This window comes from Portunus trituberculatus, chromosome 40, assembly GCF_017591435.1.
Source record: "Portunus trituberculatus isolate SZX2019 chromosome 40, ASM1759143v1, whole genome shotgun sequence".
Lineage (NCBI taxonomy): Eukaryota > Metazoa > Arthropoda > Malacostraca > Decapoda > Portunidae > Portunus > Portunus trituberculatus.
The window spans coordinates 2,045,001-2,057,371 of record NC_059294.1 but is presented as its reverse complement, the minus strand read 5'-3'; the positions used below and the strand labels follow the sequence as shown (position 1 = coordinate 2,057,371).

The window sequence follows — 12,371 nt, the reverse complement described above, 5'->3', positions numbered from 1 at the left end:
ACGGGTGTCACCTTTGAAAGCTAACCTGTCAGTCTGATACTGGAGACGGAGGGTTGTCCGTTGGTTCCGTGGACCAAGCGCTCACCCTCCTGCACCATATTGGTATAGGAGGCTCCAATTCCGCTTTTAATTGTAACACCAAGACACCCATCTTGCAGCCACCGGATGTGTCACTTCATTTACTATGAGAGGCAACATTCACTAATAAACATGCCAATCCTATGGTCTTGTTTCATACATATATACTCAATTACCAATAGTCACACCACCATTGTATTCAGCCTCTCGGTGTGCTGCACCATTGTAAGTCTTGCTACTGAACAGGCAAGTACTTCAGGTTTAAAACAATACGCAAAATGATTCATATAGATAGACGTAAATTCTTGAACAGGATTGATACACCTTTGATTTTTGCTTTTTTTTTAATGGCAACAATATATCTTCTCTGACACAATGTAAAGGATAATATCAAAGAGTCGTTCGTATAAAAATTTTATTAACTGTATCACAAAGCTATTTCAAGCTCTAACTAAAGAGAATATCACAACTGGTGAGGGCTGGCGGCAGTTCATGGAATTAACAAACAGTTCCATCCCAGCTTTTCCTTGGCATACACGCAGCTGCTGCACGGCTTCCATTCACAGCAAACACATAAACATGCGTGGCCATATCAACACTAGCATCTGCTCCTTATAAATACATGTTTTTCGTAACCTAAACACATATTCACGTTATTGCAGATTACAATAACTAAGAAATCAGCTAGCTCTCGTAATGTCCAGGTACAGCAGTATGAAGGAAGACTGATTTCGTACTGATCTTCTGGCCGAAACGTGATGTCATGTTGCATTGAAGAAAAGTGTCCATTAATAATCACAAGTATTCACAAATTTCACAATTCGGTAAATGCAACAACACATTTTGGGCATGCACGAGTAAAGCCTGTACCACCACTGTCCCAGAAAAGAAGCAAGGTCTCCAGGCATATCTTTGGTACTGCATATGGCCATTCTGTATCATGTATACTAATATATACATCACGAACCGTGCATCTGCTTCACCGTACCCACAAGATCTCTCTCCACACAGCTCTGCAGCTTTCCTCGACTTGGGTGTGACATCTTGGATTGTTTCCAAACAACCAAGACTGAGACATCAGTCACGCTGATTTTTTTTTTAACAACTGTTTTCCAGGGCAAAGCTTTCACAACAGTCCAATCTTCGTATGGACAAGGAACACTGTTTTATTAGGTTAAGTTAGTGATATATTTTTTTGTTTCTTTTGGAATGTATCAAAATTCTAAAATAAGTGTGTATTCCAACGGTCTGTCCTCGCAGGTTATGTAATAAATTAACGCTGAATAACTAAACTCCCTCCTCTCTATAAATGCAAAATCAAAAATCAAAACTTTATTTGCAAATATACTTTTCAATTAAAAGCTTCAGCACAGACTAGCTTCACGACATGACCAGAAATGTAAAAAAAAAAAAAAAAAAAAAAAAAAAAAAAATGCAAGCATGAATCTCGGTTCTAAATCAAGCTACATGATGAAAGACTTGGCACTTTTGTGAACGCGATGGTCCTTTCATGTTTCCGATTCGTCCAGAAACTGTGACTCCATGTTCCTCGCTGCTCCACTCGCAACATACATCCGATCTCTGCTGGGGAGAGATCGGTCTGCTGGCTCACCACTCCCCTGCTCTTCGTCTTCCGGCCTCACACTCCTAGCAGGTGTTTCATATATACCACTTTGCTCATCAGAACCCAAATCATCTCCAGCAGATTCTTCCTCGACTGTGTTGAGAGTGAGAATCTTTTTCTGGCTCCGAGTAGCAGGAGTTCCTTCCGCATGGCGCAGCGGAGGAGATGCGCAAGTGGCGGTGTCACTCGGCACACAGGCGGCGAAGGTTTCCTTGACGATCTCCTCGTACCTGTTGACAGACTACAACGGTAAACAAAGAAGCAATATATAACATATAGATAACATGTAATGAAAAAGTCTACTTTTCTACATGTTACACTGTAGTAAAAATAGTGACTAATTCGTAGTAAGCTATTTTGATAAGAATGGTTAAAAACATCTCGTCAAAAATTTCGTTCATACGCATCATTATCACATGCTTCACATGATTTGCCCTAAAGTATATAAAGATGATCAACTTATGTATAGTATATAGCTGTGTAGAAACTTTTGTATGCGATGAAAGAAAGCAGGAAAAGTAATAGTGAACAAAAAAATCAGTAGACACTTTCATTAAAGATATTACTGAAGGTCGTGAGGCTTTAGATGGTACCGTGACCACCTGGGATTCTTCCGGCAGACACATGCAGCACGCGCCAGTCAATCAGTCAATATGGTGGAGGCAAGCGAGACAGACGAGGCCATAAGGGAACCAAGATAAATCATGGGACAGGAAGACCTTCATGATTACTAACCTTGTCAGTCAGTCTGTCTGTCTGTCTGTCTGTTTGTGTAACGTATCGAGACGGGAAAATCCTCTTAACCCATCATTTCTTCCTTTTTTTTTTGTTTCTTTTTAAGAGTAATTTTTTTTCCATTAAATTTACGTTTCTTAATATATAAACATTTTGTTGGAGAGAGAGAGAGAGAGAGAGAGAGAGAGAGAGAGAGAGAGAGAGAGAGAGAGAGAGAGAGAGAGAGAGAGAGCGTGCCAAAATACTGTTCAAAGGTGGAAATTTTCCCGGTGGGCAATTCTTTACGAGCCTTGTAGGGAACAGATGTCACAGAGTGCATGGGGTGATAGGTACTAGATAGGTTGGTATGTAGGAAGATAGATAGATAAATAGATAGGCAGATGATAAAACAGATAAATCAATGAAAGGATCATTATAATGACACCTTAATAAATAATTTTGTCATTGTTCAGACTAGTCTGAGGAAAATACTGAGTCATCACCTTCACCAAGTCACTGATGTGTGTGTGTGTGTGTGTGTGTGTGTGTGTGTGTGTGTGCGACTGTGCATTCTGAAACTTGTGGCGATAACAACTAGCAGAATTCGAAAGGCTACATCAGTCATTACGCAAATGCTTCAGTTTGTTCGGACGATCTTATATTTTGAATGATCTTCCTGAATCACTTACGTTTGTCCTCAAGCTGATGGTAAACTAAACAGGCAGCACAGGGAAGCTACGTGATCAGAGCCACGTCTACCAGTTGGCGGGCCAGCGACATGGAGGCGAGGTTCTATGTGTGCTTACTCATAATTGAGACACTAGCCAACTGCTGTAAATTGTCAATTCTAATCAAATGTAATGTTTTAAACTTAGGTGTTTCATAAAAAAAAAAAAAAATATGACTGATAGTTAGCGGAGTGAATGACTGAGCAGTTGAGGTCTTCTGGTAAACGTTGATTCACATTAAATTTCTAGATTATCAAGGTCTAGTCAAAATAGAAGTTGTGCTATTAAACAATCAAAGAGTGAAGAGCATTCTCTTTGTTTGCTTTATTTTCAAATGCTTTGTTAATAGGCTATCGTACGGCAAATGATAACAAGTAGATAAACCTCAATAATCTGTTGGTACAACTCACTTACATATTTTGTTAATATGAGTGGCTTAAGGGCAACAAATATGCGAAAATAAACTCGCCGAAGATGCCAGTCGTGGAAGAGAATTGTAAAAAGAACATCCAGAACTAGATGAACTATACTGATGAAAAGTTGTTTCCGCCTCACCACGGTTTTGTTTTGGGTGGTACGAGTGAGAGATGACAAATAAACCTCTGAATCACATGGCAAATCCTTGTCGCTGGTTGCAAGAACGTGACTGACAGTGATATAAGGAACCATCGGTTTATTAATGTCAAATTAATATCGGTCTTCTAAAAATAACATCTAACTACAGAGTGATAAAATGATTACCGCAAGGAAAATAATGATCCTGTGTGTGTGTGTGTGTGTGTGTGTGTGTATTTGTTGTTTCCTGCTGGGGGCCACACCCTGAGTAAGGCCGTGAAGCTGAAGCCTTGAGACACTCCCTGGCTTACTTCGGTGGTTTCTGGAGAATGATACTGGAGTACTCAGGCGGAGGGCCGTCTAGGGTGAGGATGGCGTCGTAGCTCGGAGGTTTGTCCTCTGGGTCCCGTGCTCTCGCTTCTGACCCGTCGCCACTTCCGCCTTGTCCGTTAGCCTGAGGAAGATTAAACAGCTTGTAGGAAATGTACTGTACGTGACATGAATGAGATGGTGAGGTGGGTGAGTGGGGAATACAGGAAGCCGGGTGACAAGGGGAGGACAATTGTGTGTGTGGAAAGGAAAGGTATGTTATGTCTGGTAGGCGTCAAATGTTTAGTTTTGAGAAAGAAAGATGATTTATATCCTTTTGCGCCGTGTTGAGATGCGTCTGTGAGAGAGTAGGTGCGTTCAACATAGGTCCTTACTATAACGGAATCTGATAACAATTATCACGAATGTATTCGTATTATACAACGTTACAATAAAACTACTTATAGATGTAATACTTTGCATTCAGCATCATAGACACTGAAAAACTAACTTGGAGAAAGGATAAACTGACCGTGAGGCTTTTTTTTCTTTTTTACTCATACCGGGGATAAGATCTGTCACGTCACTAGGAAACGTGAAAGTTGCCTCTTACTGATGACGCTGTAATGATGACCAAGACTCTAATCAATCAAATGGATACCACTGATAGAAAAGGACTAAAATAGTCATTCTCTACAACATCAGACCATTATAATACAATCGACAGTATTTAAATCCTCGATGACTTTCTTCGGATGCAAGTAATCAAAATTTATGATAAAGGTTGAAAATGAAGGAAGCTCTAATGATTAGGCTCAAGGTTAAAATTATACGATTTGAGAATATACTCCATCCTGTTAGCATTACTTCACAGGGTTGTGGGAAGAGAGTGTTCATTTCCTCTCACTGATATATATCAAAACAGGCTTTAGTTAGTTCATTTATTTACATTCCACAGTTTCACGCTTCCTTGGATCGCTACTTTCCACAGTGCTTTCCGTGGTTCAAGTCCTCACACTCGTCATCTTTGTACGTGCAGAAGACGATGGTAATAACCGTAATAATAATGAAGGAATGCAAATGATAATGCAAGGGGGTGTGTAACTTATCAAGAGTGTTTAGATTAAGTAAACTTTGCGACACATCAATCTCCATGTTGGTCTCAGGATTTAGTTGAAATGGAGGCTACACCTATATTTCAATATGCGAAGTTAAGTAAAATTCAGTCAGACAAGAAATACTTACATATATATATATATATATATATATATATATATATATATATATATATATATATATATATATATATATATAGAGAGAGAGAGAGAGAGAGAGAGAGAGAGAGAGAGAGAGAGAGAGAGAGAGAGAGAGAGAGAGAGAGAGAGAGAGAGAGAGAGAGAGAGAGAGAGAGAGATGCCTTAAACAAACAATTTTCTATAAACAATAAATTATTACAAAGAACAACTATATAATTCAGAGTTAAATAAAAACGCTCCTGAAAACAGCGATTCCCACGCCTCGCCAGCTGCCAGTTGTGGGACTATACGGAGTACGGATAAATCCAAGTCATGTCGCTTCCCTTGCCTGGTTCCCTCACCCACTCTGTCACGCATCGGCTGCTCCAAAAGTCTTATCCGTTTTCTTTTACAAGTACCCAGGATGTCGACGATTATAATGAACATCATGGGGGCAATCTGGATGATCATACCAAAATAGAAACAATTAGACGGTCATGCTTGAGTCGCGGGAACGTCCCCACACAGTCTAGGAAATTACAACAGATCCGTGAGACTTATAGCCGAACACACACACACACACACACACACACACACACACACACACACACACACACACACACACACATACAACAAATACATTCGCACATTCCACACAACTAAACACACTTGGATAATTTTACAATCTTTAAGTTATGAGGATTTGCGGTTCAAAGACTGTGATCTGTTGCAAAAATATAAGAGGAATAATTTCGGAGTGGAATCTTTATCCACTATCACAAAACACCCAATTATTTGTGTTATCATAAATAAGAAAAAAACTATAATATGAATAAGATGTATATACATTTCCAGATTTGTAGGCTCTTATAGTTACCGAAAATTAATAACAATACTAAGCTCAGCACGGCATGTAGTATAATTTATGTTATAAGCAGAGAAGAGAGTAGAGGGCATGGGGAACAAGACCAACACCACTGATGCAGGAATGTTATGCTCGCTCTCATGAATCCACTTTATGTAAGATCTTACGTACTTTTGACGTCACGCCATACTGCATGTGAGGACTTGTAAACTGAAAGCTCTGCTCTCTCATTACGACTATTTTCAAAGGCCACAGAGATGATTGGCTGGGTTCTCAAGTGCTCCTCATGTTAATAATGTAGAAGTTTTGTTGATCTTTCACAAAAACCATAAAAAACACCCTTCAAAAATCGTGTCACTTCAGTTAAGCTTTTGGAATATAGTGGAGATGCGGCAGAATATTTTCAGAATATGGCTCTTAATCTAGACCCGAGGCAGCCAGACAGGGTGGTTACACCTCACCTCGCACCGCCGCCTGGGTCTGCCATGCGCTGGTGCCTCAGTTTTGGGCGGGTGGGTTGTGTAAAGGTCATGAGCACCGATGTTTTTAGTGTCATGAGGGAAAAAATGAAGTGAAAGTCTTTAGCATTGACAGGTCGTCGAGAAATCTCACTTGAAACTAAAAAACACCAAACTTATTATTTTTTTCATTGCAGCCAGTGGTTTAGTTAACGCTTTGGAAGGTCGTGTGAAAGGAGATGGAGGGGGGGACGGGCAAGACGGTGTCACTAGAGAAGAAACGTGGCCATGGAATGAAGTGACTCAAGGTACTCAAGGTTCAAAGATCAACGTGACAATGAGCAATGCGCCATCATCTCTTTAATGGTCATTGAGCTCTATGACAAGTTCAAAACCCACTTGAAGCTGGTAAGTTTTTCATCCATTGTTAAGTAGGCGACCATCACGAATGATGCCCCATCAACTCTGCCTTCGTCCACGAGTGCACGAGGGACCCTCTTGAGCTAATCGAATCTGACACTTAAAAATTCTACATCCACCACCACGAATTCGAACATCCAAATTTCCAAAATACAACTACTTAGTGGAAGAAGAAAGGAAATATGATTAATCTTATTGTTACGTAATAAATGACCTCATGTGCTGTGTGTGTGACACCTTCTCAGAACACTCAGACGTGTCAGCACATTATTTAAGATTCTCCATTGAGGCCACAGTTGTGTCGTAAGGCTATTGTGAATCCGGAAACTTATCAATTCAAGTCGGAAATCATTTAGTTGTTTTCTTATAATGGTAAATATCAATAGGTTCCCTTTAATCCTGAAACATTGAATCAAATTAATCAACAACAGAACATCCATCAAAAGTTAAAACTTTTGGTGGAGCAACAATTCTCTTTGTTTACATGAAGCACAAATGAAACTGAAATGACTGGGATTTCCACTCACACAACCGTATCACGTCATCTTTAATAGTTTCCTCACAATAAACAAACGAGTGACATCCTCATACTAGTCATCCATGAAAGTTTCAATAAAAAAAATAGTATTTGGCATCAGTCATTTCATAGAGTCACCGCCTTATCTCACCGATGACCAACACACTCCTGGAACTCACCCTTGGAAGTATGTTTTTTTATTGACATTTCAAAAGTATGCACGTGACCCAATACCACTTGAACAAATTTGGAATTAGACACACTTAGAAAATTACCTAAATATACTTGAAATATATTAAATTAGTTTATGGAAAAAATATAGATATAGGTATGTTAAATTTTGTAAAGGGGACCATATTCTGAAACTCTGCACTGCTCCATCAATGCTTTCGAAGTTCTCTAGTTGAAGCTACACGGGTTCTGAGGGTGTTTCGTGGTACTGACGACAGATTCGCAAGATTTCTACATTATTAAAAGGAGAAACAGTCTTGAGAACGCGGTTAATCATCTCGGAGACGTTTGAAAATACTCGTGGTGAGAGAGCAAAGCGTTTTTTTTTAAATACATACAAGATACCACAACGTGTGAGCCAGCTGGATTCCTGAACATCCTTTATGATGTGATGAGTAAGGTCCATCCAACACACAGACCTCGCTACTATATTGCACACTGTTCTGGTAAAGGGCGGAAGAGAAAATGGTGCAGAACGGTGGTAATTACCCGTGAATTACGGATGGTGGCAGCAAATGGCTATTGTTGTTATTGTCCTCGTAGTTGTAATTACAGAATCCTTTAAAGAGAATTGTCATAATGCTAAAAAAAAAAAAAAATATATATAGTAACACGTCTTCATTCTCTTTTAAAGGGTGAAGTGAAGCTAGTTGATCATAAAGCGATTCATATAAGCAATAGGAAAAGAGATTAATGGTGTTAATAGTGGTGATGACTGGTGATGGTGGTGGTGGCGATTTTTAGACATTGTGTTGTGACAAAATTAGAAGACACCCACACTTATGGTGATGGTGACGACAGCGTTAGTGGAGTTGATGTTGATGTTGTTGTTGTTGTTGTTCTCGATCATGGTGGTGGTGGTGGTGGTGGTGGCGGTGAGTGTTGGTGTTGGTGGCTGATGTTATGTTTGTTAGGCAAAAGGAGACACGGGAATGATGACAGCGAAAGTAACATTGATGACCTAGTTAATGTGTAGGAGCATGTATGGAGAGAGAGAGAGAGAGAGAGAGAGAGAGAGAGAGAGAGAGAGAGAGAGAGAGAGAGAGAGAGAGAGAAAGGTGACGCTGTGGGGAAAAAGTAAATATTTTCCTGAGAATGAAAATTACAAAACCAATGCTCCTTATTATACCGCTCTCTCTCTCTCTCTCTCTCTCTCCACACTTACATTCCATCTTTCCAACTTTACTCCCGCGCTTCTACCTCCACACTCCCTCGCCACTCATTCTCTCTCACACTCCTCCAGCGAGCTAGTTCTTCCCACACTCACTTCCCATGACAGTTACACACACACACACACACACACACACACACACACACACACACACACACACACACACACACTGTTACGAAGACGGGATATCATGACTTGATTCATTCTCTCTCTCTCTCTCTCTCTCTCTCTCTCTCTCTCTCTCTCTCTCTCTCTCTTCCATGCTACTCCTTCCCATAAAGTTCATTGCCATCACACACACACACACACACACACACACACACACACACACACACACACTTTCCATCACTCAACACTTTCCCTTCATTAAGCTACATATGTACATTCATACGGAACGAAACACACACACCCATTAATTTTTGAGGCGCACCGCATAACCACACATACGCTACACACACACACACACACACACACACACACACACACACACACACACACACACACACACACACACACACACCGATGCAGCAGTCTCCATATCAATACTTTCCTACTGCAGTGTCTACAGGTCTTCACGAAGCATCAATGGCGGATCTTAGTGGATATTTATTACAATGGTCCATCTCAAGGTTATGGGGAAGAAGGGTCTGTCAGAGAGTGCCGTGAAAAGCAAGCCACGCACGTACTCACGTATGCATGTACGTAATTCACTTAGCACGCACATCACGAAGGACGGGGAGAGAGAGAGAGAGAGAGAGAGAGAGAGAGAGAGAGAGAGAGAGAGAGAGAGAGAGAGAGAGAGAGCACTTTTACATGTTGGATAAATATAAAATTCTAATACATGCCGGTTTCGTGACTGAGATGCTGTATAGTTTTATGGATACCTTTTTTTGGCCATCCAGATTAATGATACACTCAATTTTTTTTTTTTTTTTCGTGTTTCTTCATTTTCTTGTTCAGTCTTCTTTTACTACAGGGTTACCACACATGCACACTTTCCCTCCATGGCGTCACGGTGCCCGAAGGGAAGCTGCCACCACCCCAGGGCCGCTCTGTGACCTAGACTATGGGGAAATATTACTGAAATGCCCCTCTCTGCTTTCGTAATACAGCTCCAAGTGGCCTACTAGGAAAATTACACGTTTATCTTGGGATTTACCGCTTGTTCTTGTCTTCCCTCGGTTCTGCTCCATCATTTTCCTAGTGTGTACCAGTGAGGCGAATTTCCAAGTCATCTTCACTCTCCTCACGTTCCTGAGCAGAGGTTTTACACTTCTTGCAGACTGGCTCAGGCTCAGGCAACAACCGTATCTTTCTTGTAGAGGGCCTCATTCTGCAAAGTTCCGCTCACTCACCACAACTATCTTCAAAGGCCGCAGAGATGATAAACCGGGTTTTGAATGTAGTGAAGGTGTGGAGCGGAAATGTTACAAAATTAATATCCTGAAATCTATATTGGGTTGACTTGTATTGCTGGTTGGGAATGCAGTCTATTGGCTTCTTGCAGCCTGTATTATTTTCTTTCTTTCTTATTTCGGCATCTAATCCTCAACTTCTTACAGCAGGTTTTACTGGGAGTTCCCTGGGTTTTCAAGGGGGTTTTCTCGACACCAGTGGTAACATGAAAAATAATATGGATCGCCAATGAGGAAAATACGCCAGGGAATCTGACCAGTCATCTCTATGGTTTTTGAAAATAGACTTAATGAAAGCCCGATGCGTTTAAGAATAGTGACGCGTTGCCAAGAATGCAATGACCTTGAATGGACTTCCTGTCTTTACATTGGTTTCCCCAACTCACCTGTCAAGTGTATAATGCTAGAGCATGTCAATAAAGCTTGGTGTCTATTTTTTTTCTTTTTTGGGGGGGTTCTTTGCTTGTTCCATCTTCTTTTACCATCCCACTCACCCATCCTTTGACTGCCGTGCCTCTTTCATCATTCCATTCACTTGTGCATTATCATCATTCTTTCTTTCCATTTAGTCATTTGTCTGTCCTGCCTTCTCTTTATCATTTCATCTTTCTGTCCTTTGTCTGTTTTATCTCTCTCCATTTTATTGATCTTTTCTTTATTTATTCTGACTCTTTCATCATTCTGTCTATCAGTCTACCCATATTTCTATTCTAATAACAATCAATACACCTTCTACTTTGTTCTGCTTTCTAGTCCATGACACTCTCTTCTTATATTCGTAGCGCCTTATCATCTGTCAATCATGGAACTATCTTATCTGTCATATGTTCCACCAAGCATAAAGATCTTTCCCTCAAGTGATAGTGGGCGATAACTCTTTCACACTTTGTTTACTAAACTCACACCATCTCAACACCATCCCTTACCCACTCATAGTTCGGATCCCTACTAATTTTCGTTCCCAAATAAATTCATTCACCACCCCGCGATAACAACTCTCCTTGGCCTTATTAATCACTAGTGGGATCGGTTGCTAATAACTTCTATCTTGTGCATCCTCTTCTTTCAGGCCCAGCTGTCTGTCTCATGTTCCTCTCATTCCATCTCCCCCACCTAAGCCTTTGTCTTCCACTACTTCTCTACCCTCCACCTGGCTCATCCGTATTGCATTTACATGATAAACAGCCTTCATAACAAAAACTAATCAGAAAGATACAAGGAACACGTACTAATAAGTCCTTACAGGAACGCAAAGGGAATACATTATAGGATAAACAAAGTAAGGCAGGGGCGAGACAGACTGTAAATAAACTGTGGCATTTCCCGCGGTGAGTGCTCCTGTATCAGAACAAAGAGACCATAGCCTACATCCCGTCGACCCACTTGAGCTGTCCATCACTTAGATTTTAATACACCTCCCATGTTTTCCTTACGGATTTTGAAACAAGTGCCGCAACAAAAAGAACATCAGAATTACATTAGACACAAAAAAAAAAAAAAAAATGAATAAAGGAAGAAAGGAAGAAAAAAATAAGGAGGTAGGAAGTTAATGTTGAAAGATTAAAAAGACGAAGGGAAAGAAAGAAGAAATTAAGGAGGTAGGAGGAAAAATGAAAGGAAAAGTGAAGAAGGAACGAAGAAGAGGAAAATTAAGAATATAAAATTAATGAAAGAGGAATACAAACGTGAAAATAAGTAACAATATTACAAAACAAGGCTATACTTAATACTTGTGAGTTGTGTTACTTTCAATATCGATGCTTTACGAGTATGAAAAGGTCTTTAGTATTGCATTGCCTCAACCTACACTCATTACTACAATACACAGATAAACAAAATAAACAAATAGATGAAATGATCATTTACTACTACTACGGCTACTAACACTAAGGTATAATAATAATAATAATAATAATAATAATAATAATAATAATAATAATAATAACAATGATTATACAAATGATAATAATAATAATAATAATAATAATAATAATAATAAAAATAGAAATAATAACTACTACTACTACTACTACTACTACTACTAATAATAA

The 12,371-nt window shown here is 39.8% G+C and overlaps 1 protein-coding gene across 2 annotated transcripts in view; it reads right to left on the bottom strand.

The window, feature by feature from the left end:
* Positions 1 to 479: 479 nt before the first annotated feature.
* The window catches only part of LOC123516091, a 45,885-nt gene continuing 33,993 nt past the window's right edge, over positions 480 to 12,371 (bottom strand). The window contains exons 3-5 of one of the 2 annotated variants that reach the window (XM_045275183.1): positions 8,073 to 8,177; positions 4,011 to 4,153; positions 480 to 1,932 (exon numbers count right to left, since the gene is read on the bottom strand). In XM_045275183.1, coding sequence (XP_045131118.1) covers positions 1,587 to 1,932; positions 4,011 to 4,153; positions 8,073 to 8,177 — 594 coding nt within the window. In that variant the 3' untranslated portion in view covers positions 480 to 1,586. The remainder of the gene's footprint in view (positions 1,933 to 4,010; positions 4,154 to 8,072; positions 8,178 to 12,371) is intronic. The other variant, XM_045275184.1, reaches the window with a different exon arrangement.